The sequence below is a fragment of the Larus michahellis genome, chromosome 6 (assembly GCF_964199755.1).
Source record: "Larus michahellis chromosome 6, bLarMic1.1, whole genome shotgun sequence".
Taxonomy (NCBI): Eukaryota; Metazoa; Chordata; class Aves; order Charadriiformes; family Laridae; genus Larus; species Larus michahellis.
In genome coordinates this window covers 69,616,234-69,632,641 of record NC_133901.1, presented here as the reverse complement: position 1 = coordinate 69,632,641, position 16,408 = coordinate 69,616,234, and the positions used below count along the sequence as shown (strand labels likewise).

The window sequence follows — 16,408 nt, the reverse complement described above, 5'->3', positions numbered from 1 at the left end:
CAGCAGCTGCAGCCGGCGCTCCCCAGCCCTGCTCCCCATCGTCCCGAGGCCCATCAGCGTTTTTATGGCTTGAGTTTGAAGACCTGACACAGGACTCAGACCCCCTGCAACAACACCAGCCCCACACACTGAATGGGCTCATCTTTCGGCAACCTGCGAGTGCACAGGGCTGAGGTGTAACCGTATACGCTGTTGACAATGACTGAAAACCACAAACAAGTAAGAATTGTCAGGGTTTCAGAGCAAAGCGTAAACATGAGTCACGTCCCAGCTGCAAGCTGTCTTCATCCCCAGCAAAGCGCACTGCCCGGGGAATGCAGCTCCTCACCCCAACCCCTTTTCTCACATTACGCCCTTACTCCCGCCACAGTCACGTATGGACCCATCAGAGTTTCCCAACGCTTGCAGAAGACCTGAAGCTGGCACTGCTGGGTGCTTTGTTTTCAACACTGGGCGAGTCACATCATGCCTCCTGAAGGGGATGAAAACCAGCCACCAGCCCATGCCCAGCAGAAGCAGCCGGAGGGGCAGCAGTCACAGAACCACAGAATGGCAGGGATCGGAAGAGACCTGTGGAGATCATCTAGTCCAACCCCCTGCCAGAGCAGGGTCACCCAGAGCAGGCTGGACAGGAACGCGTACAGGTGGGTTTTGTGTATCTCCAGACAAGGAGACTCCACAACCTCTCTGGGCAGCCTGTTCCAGGGCTCTGGCACCCTCAAAGTAAAGAAGTTTTTCCTCACGTTGAGATGGAACTTCCCGTGTTCCAGTTTGTGCCTGTTGCCCCTTGTCCTGTTGCTGGGCACCACTGAGAAAAGTCTGGCCCCAGCCTCTTGCCCCCCGCCCTTTAGATATTGATGAGCATTGATGAGATCCCCTCTCAGTCTTCTCCAGGCTGAACAGACTCAGGTCTCTCAGCCTTTCCTCATAACAGGAAAAGTCCACATCTCTCACGGTGACTCCCTTGGCCTGAGCAGGCTGGCAGCCACGCTCTTATGCACCTCAACAACCACCCATCTCCATCACCTCTGTGGCTGCTGGAGAAGCCACACGCCTGCAGCAGGGCCTCCAGCGTGGCTCTGGGACCAGTGGTGATGGCTAGTGGTCCTCTGAGCTCATAACACCTCTGAGCACCCAGCTCCCCGACAACTGCACGGCCGCTTCCCCAACCATTCGGCCATACAAACCCAGGGCCCCTCAAGAGCAGAAAACGCACTGGGAACTAACCAGCCACTCTGGGTTTAGAAGGAAAAAATGAATGTTACTAGATAAGCCTGTCGGTGGCCCTCCAGCATCCGTGGGCCACACAGCACAGCATCAAAGCATGAATACTCGGCTGTTTTGTGCTTGCAGGGTGCCAGCACAAGGTATTGCTCCAGCACCGCCGCTCCTGAGCATGTTTAGAGCGTGAGCAAGAGCCCAGGCCAGAAGATTAAATTTCAGATACTGAACCATTTGCTCCGAGGGAGTTACATCAGCGGCTGACTTGGCCTGCCTCTCTCGTGTTTGCTTCTCTCTCCCTTTGGAAACAACGCTTTGGTTTCATCAATCAGAGCAGTCGCCCCTTCTGCCGCACTCCCCATGCTGCTCGCTGAGGGCACTCCACGCACCAACCGAGCTGGGATGACATTTAACTACGGGGGGAAAAAAAACAGGCAGAGAAGAGGAACCTGCGTTTTAAAAAAAGAAAACCTCTAGTGAAACCACAATGGTGCAGCTGTCCCAGCTCTGCCACTGCTGCAACACATTTCAACACGCTCATTAGCATTTTTACGGAAATAAAGTAGTTAGCGATTGGTATGGTATTCATCATTGCTGTCAAATGTTGAACAAGCTAATGCAGCTCGGCATTCTGCAAGTGACAAGTGTTGAGAAACACCACTGCGCTCGGCCGGCTCCCAGGACAGCTTCACTCTGGAATTCTCCTACTGCAGCCTTATGCTGGCACTGAGAAAAGCCCCCTAAAGATAAAAATAAGCAAGGACCTGCTCCCCATCCCACCTTGTAGACTGCTCGGGCTCGTAGCAGGGGGGGAGGCTGGGGGTCTAGCAGGAGCCAGAGGGGGCCCTGCCCGACCAGGAGCCCCCCGTCCCCTCGGACAGGCAATTCGGGTGCCTGCAGTGACAGCGGGTGCTGTGCAGGAGGTGAGCACATGCCGGAGAAACCCTGGAAAGCCCCTGAGCTGCTTCCTCTCAGGCAGTCCAGCCACCACCATCTCAGATCATAAATGATGTATCTGCGGGGAGGAGAGACACACAAACGCATGGGACAAGCAGCCACCAAGGGCTCTGGTGTCACTCACACTGATGTGCATGGCCACGTCTGGTGGAGGAAGGCTGCCAGCCCAGGCTGGCATCTGCTACCAAGACACCGAGACACCAGGGCAAAAGAGACAAAAAACAAAACGGCCATTAGCTTTGGATGCTTTTTCAGAGAGGGTCGGGAAGTGGTTTAGTCCACATATCAAGCCCACCTGAGCCACGTGCCCTCCCAGGTCCCACTGCTTCTTGCAGTAGCTGGCACTGGTACCACCTCCCTCCTCTTTCAGCCCTTTACTTATCAACTTCAGGGGAGGAGAAATGGAAACCTCTCCAGCAGCTGTCTCTGCTCCTGCATTGGTGTGTGGACGTGAAGCAAGAGGGGAAGCAAAACTGCAGCACAGGCTGATGCGGTCACTGCCATCTTGATTTGCAAAATGCAAATTGCTTCCTTTCCAAAGCGCCTGAGATGTGACAGCTGATGACAGCAGGGCTGCTAAGGAAAAGCCGGTTGTCAGACAGGTAGAGAGCAGACCTGGCGAGACTGCTGGGTCACACCGCATTTCCTCGCTGACCTGACACACTCCTCCCTTATTTCTCCTTGCCCCTACTCCCCATCACAGGCTGATCTCTTTTCTGATATTCAGACTAATTTTTTCAGAACAGCAGATGAGCATACACACAGCACCCACCATGGCTATGTTTGGAACACACTCTGCTTCCTCGAGGTTTATTCTAGTACCAACAAATAAATTAACCGCTAATCTAAAAAAAAAAAAACCAAAACAAAAAAACCCTCCCATTTCTCTTTTAGACTGAAGATAATTACATTTACACATTAGCCACAACGTAGCCAAGCTTTCTATTCCCTCTTGCTCCTTTCAGGTGTGTTTTAGCTAAGGTATCATCTGCATTTAGAATAGAATAGAATAGAATAGAATAGAATAGAATAGAATAGAATAGAATAGTTCGGTTGGAAGGGACCTACAACAACCATCTAGTCCCATTGGTATTTCTAATATAAAACAGTAACTTTACTGGAAAGTAAACACTTGGCTATGTTCAGTTAAGGAGATAAAAATCCTCAAGACACACAAAAGATGATTCTTTAGAGTCAGAAGGTAAAATCTTCTGCTTCATAAGTTCACCACTTGTAGTTCAACAATAACACATTTCCAATGCAATTCACTATTTTGCATTGCAATTGGCTATATTCTATGCTGAGAAGTGGATGTTTGGATACTAAGAGCATACTACAGCAGCGAGAACTTAAACCTTCTCACAGGCCACTCATTCCTAAAGCACCAGATCCTAAAACTATAATTTCTGTGTCTTGACAATTGCACGTACTGGGAAAATTTAAGGCTGTCACCAGATGAGTATGCGTGTGCTAAAGTACTGCTGTATTTACTCTGAACTTCCTCTACAAAGCCAATTCAAAGATTACAGTAACCAAATTGTGGTCAAGAAATTGATAAACACATGTGAAGATCCTCACGTGGCCAGAGCAAACTGTGATTCTGGCGTGCAATAAATGGTGAATAAGACTGTGCCTTGGGATTGACTGCAATCAGCTACCGTGCTACAATGAAAAACAACTTGCTGACACTAGATTTTAATGAACATTGCTTATGACATTAACGTGAATTACAATACAGCTTTTTACAGTGCAAATACGGGCTGTAAGTCTTTCCATTTAATACTTGAAACAGGCTTAATTATCAGGACTGTGAGGCCATCGGAATGCCTCTGGTTCTGTTTCAGCACAAAGGCAGTGCCTCTGCCTGCTCGTTCTCATTCCGCACGTCTGGTATGCTCCACCAGGACCCGGGAGATGTGAACAAACTAATAAAACCGTTCATCTTGGCTGGGGCTGGTAACGCAGTGAGCAAGAAAGCGAGGGTGGAGGGATGCTGCAGAGCAGTAAGATGGGACTCTTCCTTTGCAAAATGTGTCATGAGCTTCATGTACTAACGCCGTGACAGCTGCAAATTTATCTATGGGTGGAAATATTTCTTCTTAAGAATAATTCTATAACTTCATTTAGGAGGTTATTATAAAGACCCACCCTGTTTTCCTCAATCCTTCATCAGCAGACGATGGCAGCCTAAAAGACCTTTCCTCTGTCACAACTTTTGTCTCGATCACGTCTTGATTTTTCTCTTGGCAAGCCGATTTCCTACAAATCTGTACAAATTCTGTATGTTATCTTCAATCAGATAAGAGGAACAGATCACAAGCCACGTTATTAAGAAAGTCAGAATAATTATTCTCAGAGGATAATTATAAAGTGGGGAAACTGAAGAGCAGCAACATGAAATAACTTGATAGAGTTCTCCGGGAGAACAGTGGCAGAGCTGGAGAGAGACGGCAGCTCTTGCGGGCCTCCATCTTTTTATCCTCCATCCCTGGGATATCCTTTATGTCCACAACGACGGAGCTCAGGGATGCTGCAGTATCAGCCATGGCCGCGAGATAAATCCCTAATCAAACAAAGAAAACCTCACATGAGCACTGAGAGGGGATGAAGCCATACTGCCAGCCTCTGAAACCATTTCGGAGCCCGCAGGTGAGCAGGGGTAGCGGGTACCACTGCCACGAATACTCCTGGCTACCGGCCGCTCACTAGCGATGGAGAGTTCTTCGCTTACAAATCAAGACCTGTAAATAACAAGGAGAGCACGGTAGGTAATTGTCCTGCCCTGCCAAGAACCACCTGCAATTTGACGCACTGACGCACCTGAAAGCTGTTTCCAATTTTACGGGGAGAGAGTTGGAAAAGTCTCAAAGTAATTTTTCTCTGCTTTAACTTGCACACTACAAGGAGGAACAAGGATATTACGCAGCATTGCAGAATCAATAGTTATTGTGGAAATTATTGGTTTGATGTCAAGGCCAATTAGCTGCAAGTGGAATTAGCACATACCCTGTGCGGGAAGACAAGTACATGTTCTTCCCTAGATGGGAAAGATGTTGGCTGTGAAGGGCCTCCATGCAGGTGTGCACAGAAACTTCGTAATTAGCATCCCATTTCCCAATGCTGAAAAACCTAACACCAGCTTCTTCTCTTGGCACACAAGAGTCTGCAGCAATGACCTGACCTGTCCTGTAGAAAGGAGAAATAGAGCAGGCAAACCTGCAGACCAGGCTGACCCTCTGCATTTGGATTTTACACCAAAGAAAGGCTATACTTGTCCAGCTGAATCTCTCACCCCATACTGGAGAACCATGCCAGCTGAGATCAACTCAAAAAACCATCTTACCCCTACACCTTTCCATTACTGCCCTGACTTGCGCCAACAGAAATTTTATTCCATGTTGCAGCTAGGATTTATTGCATTTCACGGACTAATCTACGTCATGCCTCGTTTGGCTACTGAGAAAGAGCTCAACACTTGAGATTCAGTCCTGCTTGAGGATTAAGGGCTTTAGTGGAGGAGATAAGTAAAGATGCAGGCGTGAGGAACACGCAAAGCTTGTCATACTGAAGGAAATCTGCTGCATAAATTTTACTAAACTTCAAAGATCCAAAAGAAGTGAGACAAAGGAGTTAATTTTCAGGACTTCCATGCAAGGTGATGTAAAACTGAATGGTTTTGCAGCAGCTTAATCCACACTTTGCATCTCACCCTGGGAGCAGCCGACACTGAAGAAGACCTTGCAGAGGTCAGGAGGGTGAGAGCCCAGAGAGGGAGGCAGCCAGCCCCGGGGGCTCCACGCACAGCCCTTCTGCTTCTCCTCTGGACCTTCTCGACTTGTCTGCAAAGCCAACCGCCCCCACCCTGCATTCACAAAACCAGTTCCTCAGTTCAGCAGGGAGCTGGCACCCGTCACCGCCGTCACTGAGCAACCCGGCACAAACACCACCACGGAGAAAGGCTCCTGCAATGCTGCAGGCTGAAGTCAGCTTCCTGCACCCAGCTGGAGCCTGCCCACCCCGCAGACCTGTCCACCCCTATCTACTACATAAACCTCCATATTAGCAGATTGATCGATTCCTCCCATAAAAGGCTTTCAGGGCCAAAGGGGATTTTTTCTTCTAGCTTATTAAAGCAAGTAAGATGCACCGAGTTACTCTGCAGGCTGCAATCGCCATGCGATCACTGAAGTCCCTTTGAAATACAATAAACAGTACAGTAAGACTTGGCTCATGTGTCACCTTTTATGCACAACCCTTGCTGGCACTTGGTGGGCAGAAGACCTCAAAGGTGTTCATAGAAACCGCACTGACCCCTGAAATAAGGAGAGCTGCCCCGATGCACGCTCGTGCACTGGAGGTGACAACGTTTGCCAGCTGGGGACAGCATTTAGCTGAGGATGGAGGGGTACAGCAGGGTCCTTTGGACCTTCAGAACTACATGCAAAATGCCTTCACTGGGATAACTTGTACAAAAAATGTAATTTCCGTGTATCCAGTGGTATTCTGTGAAATGCACCTGCAACAAATCCTTGGGATAGTTCCTCTGTTATTTTTTACTTTACTCTGAAATCAGCTCTGCATCCATTTGGCTGAAGTGAGGCACCATCGTTGTGGTGGAACTGAAAAAACTACTCACTGTTGTAGAAACGCAGAGACAACTCAACTGGGGTGATCACCCATGTCCTGAGCTTCGACATCTCATAACTGAAATCAGTGGAAATCCCGCTGCACCAACACTCAGTGTCTGCAACAAAACCCTGATGCCTTTGTGCTTTACGGTTACTTTACAAAAATCGCCTTAGCTTTCAGGGGAGGTCCCGAAGCTGTGGCTGATGCTGAAGTCAATGTACCAACGGTGCCATCCAGAGGTACTTGGGTGTAGCACACAGCCCTGTGTCAGCAAAAACCACCGCATAAGTGGTGGTTGTGGACCTATGCACAAGAGAGGACCTGTGCACAATCTTATATATCAGACTTTAAACCAAAGCCACCAGGAAATAACTACGTTTTCTGTTATTTTTAATTTATCTTGCCCATCAGCTTTCATTCACTTGTGGGTTTTTTTTCCATCTCTCTCAATACTTCACTGTGTGTTTTGATTTTCCATGAATACTAAACCAGCCATTCTCGAAAATACCTACATCTCTGTCCTCTCTTGGCAAACAGAAGCTATTTCATTTTACTCACAATTGCTAACAACAGGACTGGCACCACACGCTCAATTTAGAGAGACACTCATCTGTGTTTCACTGCCATACAATAGTCTATGATCTCAGGTAAGAGGAACCACACACTGAAACAGGAAACATAACAGTAGAAAACAATCCTTTTTCCCCATCTAGAACAGCTGATGACTCCCTTTCAGCTGAGAAATCATGACTCAAACTTGATACAAGACGACGTTTTTCCAGCATACAATTATACATATTTATGTGTGTGTGTATATAGTTGATGTCACTTGCCTGAACAGTTTGGATGCAGCATCACCTGTGGCATATTTTGATGGGCAAAGTATGTCACAGGAGGTAGTTGTTCAGTAGCAAAGGTCTAATTCACCTCTCTGTGCAGGTACTGCCTCCACTGACACCTGTATCACTGTGGCATTAAGATGTGGACTCACAAAGTGATCCTGTTAATATCAGGGTAAAATCAACTGCTGAATTCTTATTTTCTCCTTTAGGAAATTAATGGGATCACACAGATTACAGACAAATAATCCCAACAGCACAAACTTTACACTTACTTTAATCTTTGGGATTTTTAGAGCTTTATTCAGATAGATAACTGATTTTGAGATGTACTATGTTAAAGATGCAAAAATAGTTAATTACAATACACTTGTATCTGTCTTTTTCTCAGAAATCATCACTTAGTGGACATTAGAATTAAGGCACTACGTATTATTTTATCATCTTACACAAACTAAAAGGAACATTGAGAAACAGATTGACTGGAAAACAAACAGAATAACTTTTCAGATAGCCTATGGCAAGTGCCATTCTCACTTGCTGCAGCCCTTCCCAAAAGAGCATCCTTCTTTTACAGTCTCAGTATTTGAAAATCAAGAAAAGCTGTAAAAATATAAGTTATGTCAAATGACAGATGGTGTTGCTGAACCATGCCTACTACAAAAAAGCAGGGTTACGGTTAAGAGGCGATACTGAGTGTTATGGGATCCAAATGTTGAATGTAGGGACCAATGGCTGTACCGCATTTGGAGAGTCACCTCGAGCCGACTTCAAACCTAACCTGGCCTGAGCATCAGCTGATGGCTTCATTTTCCACCAGGCAACCCTGCACCATGCCCTGTTTATAACTGCACTCAGGTCTGCTGTCGGCAGCTGCAGGGACAGCTCTTAGGCCAATGAAAACACAAAATCATGGAGGCACCTGCATGGAGAAGGGTTTGAAGGATCCTTTGAAAGAGGTGAGGGAGCCTGCGGAAGCCCGTACTCTGCTAAGATGGGGAGCGGAGAAACAGCTCACGCGTTCCAGACATCTCAGAGCTGAATTCGTGTCTGGAGGAAATAGCAGACATATGGAGTCCTTCCTAAAGCTGTGAGATATGACCCACAGAGATCACTGAGTTGACAGTCTAATTTTAGAGTATCAGCCCTGCTAGAAGTTTCAGCAGACACGTCTTGCATCGAGTGTACAACGCTTTCACGCAGCAGCAAGAAAAAAAAAAAAAAAGAAAAAAGCAAAACCCAAGAAACACACCAGTTCTATGCACCAAGATGAAAAAAATACAGCAGTAATTTAACAGAAAATATTTCTTTAAAAGATCTAAGACAATACGTCTTCCCCTTCATGCCACTTTCATACACACAGTGTTTTCCTAAAATGCATTTTGCAAATGAAAATGTCATCATCCACCCAAGCCTAACTACTGCACAAGGAGGTGTGTGTTCACACAAGCATACCTTGATGGCAAATTTGTGCCACCAACGGGAAAAGACCTGGAAAAGACATGAAAAAAAATCTGCTCTTGCACTTTCGCTTTGAACGTGTACCATGTTCCAAACCACAACTCCTTTTCTTTCAGAAATTAATGCGTTGCAAGGAAATTAGAGCCCAGTGTCGTTTGGCAGTGAGGTAAACACAAAGATCATTACATTTATTCCCCCTCTTTCCACGCGTGCCCCTGTGGAGTGCAGGGTGTGCACTGACCTGTACTTCCCGGTCCGCACTTGCAGAGCTCTCATCCCGCACCGCTGGGCACCTCCGACATCATTCACAATATCGTCTCCAATCATGATGGCCTGTCAAAGCAATGAAATACAGAAAAACTGGCGTCGAGTGCAGTTTATTTCTGCCATACGTCACACTCCTTTGACATAACAAACAGCTTGATTTGATGTTTAATACTGCCATCAGACAAATTAAACAAGATAATATTGTCATCGTATTGATTAAAAGTCATCCTACCTTGAATATAATTCATGCTATAGCTCCTCGAGCAATGTGCTAGCGCAGTACGCATCGCACAATTTGTAATCAATCACAAAATTCAAAGTGATTTGGCACAGTTCAAAGCAAACGTTGAATTTTATGAAGGTAGTCCTATTCTGTTCCTAATGATGCATTTATGTTATGCTCCACGCAGTTTAAATTACGCTTAACTTCTTACACATTTCCTTAAAATTGGTATTCTAAAAGCCGGCCAAAAGCTTAAGCTTGTGATCACTAAAATGTGTAACTTCGCAGAGCTTAATCCCAACCCACACTCAGCTTGATACAGAAATTTGGAAAAATCACTGTAAAATCTTCCTCATTTATTTTTGCAGAATGTGATATGATATGCACAGGCCTAGCAAGGTTTGCATTACAGTCAGCTTAAATCTGTGCAAACATTAAACTCAACTGAGTAATTACCAAAAAAAAATGTACCTGAGAAAAGACCTTCTGGCTACGCTAAGATTTGTCTGAGTGTCTGATGAAAACACGGAGCACGCACACTCACTTTGGAGTTCCTGTCTTTGTTAAAGGTCTTCGTTCAACTGAAGCGTGTCAACCAAAGGGTCTTTCTCATTAACAACTGCAGCTTCAAAATCCCAAGTGCTTATTATCATCCTGCATTACATTTATTACATTTATTTTATTCTTCAAATTTTAAAATGGTTGGAGGGGCCTCACACTTTACAGTTTCAACAAAACCCAGCATATACACAAAACAATAATCTCCAATTGATAATCAAAAAATGAAGTTTCAACCTTCCAAAGGCATTCTGGATTACTGAAGAGAACGGAAGCAGCACCTAAAACTGGGGAAATGCACCAGCTCTGAAAATACGCAATCTAGTTTATCTATCTGATTTTAAAGTGTGCTTTTGCACCTTCTGCATCAAAGGTGAATTTTATCTAAAATACATTCATTAGTTGCATCGTTAGCCACTTGACCTTCATCTTGTTGACTTAGCCTCCTGCTTCACAAACACAACTGCCAGGCTTGCACAGCGATGGCACCTTGCAGCTCTAGAAATTCCTGCCTGAATTCCCCTCCCTTCCAAGTACTTGTGGTTATTTTCATCCCTGCACATCGGATACACGGAATCACTGTGCAAAGCGTCTCTTTTCTTACTAAAGAAATTGCCCTTATATTATTACTGAAGTAAATGCCCTTATATTTTGTGTGGTTTGAGCTTTTTCTAGGGTCGGTCACGACGGTCCTTGTCCCACAGATGGGACTGGGGAGGCTAAAAGGCACATTGCCAAAGGGCACCAGGGTTGCCTTAGATGGTGCAGTGTTTTCATACAGCTGGCTGCAGAGTTTTAAGGACAAAACCATATAGAAAGTCTGTGTTGCAGGTGCCATGCCAGTTACCAGTTCTACCTAATATAAAATCCTCTTCTTCCTCTGCTTTCACATGGAAGCACCTCTTTTTTATACAGCGTGCAACCACACAAGAGTCAGTTCATCTTCTGTGTCACCCACGCTTCAGTTCCCACTCCGAAAGCAGTCTGCTGGGCAGGACTAAATCATGCATATTGAAGAATTCTGAAAGTCCTAAAGCTCCAGAGCTATTTTTATTCATCATCTAATTACAACAAAATCTTCTCCCACTTATTACATAGCATGTAAAGGAAATCTCAGGATATCCCTAAAGCCCCAGCCGAACAGAAGATTTTCTGAGAGCATTCATAAACGAAACTGAGCTACGAACATGTGTACCTGGAACAGCTTCAGCTGATAAAAACTAAATCCTCTTTTGAGTAACGCATCAGGTGGGGTATGCAAGATTATATACGGTAGGTACCAGCCCAGTCTATCTTCCTTGTTGTCTTAAAATACCGTTCGCATGAGGGATGATCATTGCCCCACACAGGTGATGGGGTGCAATGGGATTCCCCCTCAAGTCAAGACTCATTTGTCTGTGTCTAAGTTGAAATTGTTTATTTTGAAATAGTTATAAATGCCCATCATTGCTTCATTCTGTCTAGGAGAGTCACGGCTGTGGCCAGGCTTTGAGAGCCCCTTTAAGGAGCAGAGAGCCGTAAGAACTTGTGGCTTATGGCCACGGGGCTGGGGAAACCATGCCCATGGGGAAGGAGCAGCAGCAGGCTTTGGGACAGGGGACATTTCCAGCTCTCTGCTCACAAACTGCTTCAAAGCCACCAGACGATGGAGGGCTCAGTCTTTTCCATCCTTTCATTAATCGGCCCATTTTCCTTATCTGCTTTGCTCACAGAAATGTGTGTATTCCTAATAAGATGCCTTTCCCCGTAGACAGTTCATCTTTCCTTACCACTTCTCCAAACAAGCAATGAAACGGGGAGAAAATGATGGGTTAATTTTAAGTGATTAGTAAATACAGCACGCATACACAGACAAGGAAAACCAAATAATCCCACTGTTTGATGCAGAGCTGCAAAGAACGTGGCGACACCGCTGCCAGCCAACCACCACTACCAATTCCCCCCCAAGCTGCTTTGAGATATTTAATCATTCTCAACCACTGTCCTCAACAGCTTCTAATCCCTCCTTCTTATAAAATTCCTTCCAACGCCTCCCCAGGGGAGACTGGGAAGGGTTACGGGGGGACCCGGAGAGTCAGCAGGGGGGACCCCAGGAACCTCCTGCCCTCCGCCACCCGCACGCCCTTTGTGAGCCTGAACCCAGACGTTCGGGATGAGATTTCCGAAGTAAAGAATCTCAGTCCTGGCTTCTCAAAACCTTAAAAATGAATTTCCTCTGAAAAATGGGAAAGGGCAGAGCGGGGCAGCCCACCAAGCCCTCATTCGCTTGCTGGGGCTGTATTTCACCCCGTCCAGGCAAGTTTTCCTGCAAGACGCCCGGCAGCTCTGCAAGTGCGGCTGCGGATGAGCGGCGATGCCTGTCCAGGCCAGCTTGTGGCATACGCATACAAAAATGTACTCCAGCCCCCAGGGATTTCACAGATTTACTATCGGTGAAGGGCAATAATCACTAAAGGAGGAGCAATTATTCCCAAATCATTTAGGATTTAAAAAAATCATTGGCAAGAAGATAGAGGTCAAAAGGTGTGCTGTCAAGGGAAATAAAAAAACTCTACCTGTCAAACCTGGGTTTAACTTCCTCTCTGACTGCAATATGGTAAGAAGAGAGAGAAGGATATAAAACTGAAAGGTCACATACCCACTGAAAGCAAGAATTAAAAGATCCCCGTTCATGTTCACGTTTTACACAGGGATCACACCATTAATCTGCTCAATTATTCTGTGGAAGTTGCTTTTTTTCGATCAGTTAAAAATTTACTAAAAAGAAGGGTAAAACGCAGTGAGACAGTCTCTCTGGTTTTAAGACAAATCATCAAAGAATTAAAATGGGTGTAATTTATATTTTCCTAATCCATACAGCTGATGAGAGATGGTGCATGCGGTTGTACATGTGCAGTAAATAAAGCACACGTGCACCAAAGCTGAGTGAAGCCACCGCTCTCAAGGAGTTCCCATCAAACCCAACACAGATCAGCAGGGAGAATGGAGGAGATGAACATGACCTCCAGGAATTTCGGGGTGGGAAGGCGTAATATAATCCCCACTGGACAAATGCCTGTGGCACAGGAGTCACCAACACGGTAGTGGTGTCCGAGCCCCAGACCCAGAGCTGAAGAGAGGTGGGGATTGACTCCTCTTACCCACAGAAGTAGCCAACACTACCAAGCCTTCAGAGATGCCGGTAGGGTGGTGAATGGGAACCTTAGGTACTTTTGTATGCAAACAGAGTTTTAATATTCACTACAGTCACAGAAAAATTTTGATCAGAAAAGGAATTATGGAGTAAGAAAATCATAGAATCACAGAATGGTTAGAGTTGGGACCTTGAAGATCATCTCATTCCAACCCCCCTGCCCTGGGCAGGAACACCTCCCAACAGCCCAGGTTGCTCCAAGCCCCGTCCAGCCTGGCCTTGAACCCCTCCAGGGATGGGGCAGCCACAGCTGCTCTGGGCAACCTGGGCCAGGGGCTCACCACCCTCACAGCAAACAATTTCTTCCTGAGATCTAATCTAAATCTCCCCTCACTCAGTTTAAAGCTGTTACCCCTTTCCTGTCTCTACGGTCCCTGAAAATGTCCCTTCCCATCCCTCCTGTAGCCCCTTTAGGTACCGGAAGGCAGAGGCAGAAAGACAGGATGATAAAATGAACAAGGCTTTCAGAAAGACACTGATTCCTGTAGTACCCAGCCATGCTCCTGTTGCAATGCCGTGTTTGCTAGGACAAGCTCGTACTGTGCTTTGGAGGCTGACATCTATGGAGGATGCAAATAAAGAGACGTACAGAAGGAAGTGTGCAAACTTCAAGAGAACATTCAACCCAGTGAACACTTCTAGAGTCAAACATATTTATGCCTAAGCAGATTTTTGCTATAGGCTTAATAACCTTAATCAAGTTAAACATGCCAGGGACATAAGGAAATAAAGCTTATACACAAAACCCTGAATAATGTATTAAATCCATTTACACAAGAAATACGATACATTTACTTTCTCCCTATTCTCCTTGGCCCAACCGGTAATCTCCAAGGCTTCAGGATCCCATATTACTATTAATTATTTTTCTATCTTGGAAATACTAGCTGCGCAAACATCAAACACACAAAGGGCATCGCACGTGGCCTCTGACCTGGGAGAAGCTGTACAACAAGGCAGGTGAAACAAAGAAATCCATCAAACCTCCAGGTCCTTCCTAAGACTTCCCAAGCCTGCAGGGCCAGCCAGGTTTGAATAAGCTTTCAGCAGGACTCGAAGCTTGAAACTTCACTCAGCCACTTCACTCCTTTCACAGATGGAAAATGTTCCCCCTGTCGTGGCCGGTGAGCCCTGAGGGGATGCCAGCATGGCAGCCGGTCCTCCGTGCCACTCTCCGGGTGACCTCCCCGGTGGTCCCTCACGCGCCACTAACTCCCCCCTGAGACTTGCAGGTGGCAGAAATGGGAATTGGTTAACTACCGAGAGTTTATGCACTCCAGTACGACCTGCCATAACTCCCGTTAAAGCAGGACAATTTGCTACAGAGAGAACTTTTTATGATTATATAAAACTACCGGAACCTTAACATTATTTAGGCTTTATTGTAAAGCTGTAAAAATCGTCCACTGTTACAGCTGCCTTAAAACATATGAATTAGGCATTTCAGTAACCTTTAAGATGTGTTATTCTTTGTCATATTACTGAATCATAAGATAGGTCTGGTTACCTCTAAGAGGTTTAAATTTCCAATCTATTAAAGTAATACCGGCAATCTGTTATTTCTAGGCCATTGAGGAAAGGTTAAAATGAAAATTGGACTTTGGGGAGTTCCTCCTATTCTAAGTGCAGGTTGAAAACATCTCAGCAGCAGAAGGCAAAGTCAGGGTCTCGGTAAGAAGCAGTTATCAAGGGAAACGACTGGTGATAACTTTATTGATTAAAGCAGCTTGAGAAATTTAAGATTCGCCCCTGTCTAGCATTACTGTGGTGAGACAGCTTTATTAAAAAGGTATTTTTCATTAAAAGTCAGGTGAAAGAAAACTGTAATATGTTTTCAAAAGCACAGCTCATCTAAAATGGTTTAATGATGGTATGGATTAAACGCATTCCACAGGTGGAATAAATTATTGGCAAACATTTTACAAAAGTAAAGGCAAGTAAAACCAGTCCTTGTCATGTCGTTACTAATGCAGAGAAGTATAGCTCATTCAGGAGACAGATGAAAATGTAATACAGTGCATCACTAAGGAACCTATTGAACTGAATATACTGAGTTTTTGTTATTACGTATGACAAACTAAAACAAGCTGCAAATCCTTCTCAAAAGAACATTAAAGTTGCAAGGTCAAGCACTCAGAAGTTAGGAAAAGATGTTAGAATTACGGTAGTTTGCTCTGCTGTAATTTGTTCCTCCTACACATGTGCATCATGATCCAGGTTTTAACTCCAGCAGCATGGACTATTTTTTCCATAGTTGAAAGCACGCAGTGACTGGTACCATGATGCAATGGCGTCTACTGTGCTCCTCCGTAGCTAGGCACATGCTCCCTTCATCTGGAATCTCTCTGAATACGAAATATTACACCTACAGACTAGACTTATTACTACAACAAAATGATGTCATTTAACGCTAGAAACTATGCGGGGGGAAAAAAAACAAACCCTCTGTCAAAATACACAGTTAGTCACTGGAGGCACTATGGCCAACAGCAGGGAATGAATAAATAACCTCTGCTGGGGACTATTACTGCTTTTCTGTACCCAAAACAAATCCTCCTGAAGTCGATGGGAACCACTCGCCAAGGCTCACCCTATGGACCATCTTTGCCAGCTTAGTGATGCATTAAATCCAATTTGTTTCCTGGGGCAAAGTTTCTGAGACAGGAGTTCTGGTGTCCTGTTGCATCCCTGTAATGACACTCTCCCTCAGTCCCACGGGCCGACAGGGTCCCAGCACACCGCCAGCTGGGCAAAACAGTGCCTGAGGACAACCGCACTGTCCTGCCTATGGAAAAGAGCAAGCAATGCCACTACACAGGGACACAAGGATAAAAAAACCCCAAACTCCCTCTTTTCCTCCTACTCCTATATCATTTCTGATATAAGCAGAAAGGAAACACAAACCTTCATGCATCTGATTTAGGCAAATAGTATTCAAGGGCTGAGCTCTAGAGGTTTTGGTTTTGTTTTTTTTTTCCCCTTTGTTCCTTTTTTCCAGCTGCTTTTTCTTCTGCGTCTGAAATGGATTTTTTAGTTTGTTGGTTGGACGAATAGATTGAA

At 45.4% G+C, this 16,408-nt stretch overlaps 1 protein-coding gene across 2 annotated transcripts in view; it reads right to left on the bottom strand.

Moving 5' to 3' along the window:
• Positions 1-16,408, bottom strand: part of LHPP (phospholysine phosphohistidine inorganic pyrophosphate phosphatase) — a 94,481-nt gene that overhangs the window by 56,719 nt on the left and 21,354 nt on the right. Inside the window, exons 6-7 of one of the 2 annotated variants that reach the window (XM_074592054.1) lie at positions 9,349-9,440; positions 3,844-4,741 (exon numbers count right to left, since the gene is read on the bottom strand). In XM_074592054.1, the coding sequence (XP_074448155.1) occupies positions 4,717-4,741; positions 9,349-9,440 (117 nt within the window). In that variant the 3' untranslated portion in view covers positions 3,844-4,716. Of the gene's footprint in view, positions 1-3,843; positions 4,742-9,348; positions 9,441-16,408 lie in introns of those variants that run through there. The other variant, XM_074592053.1, reaches the window with a different exon arrangement.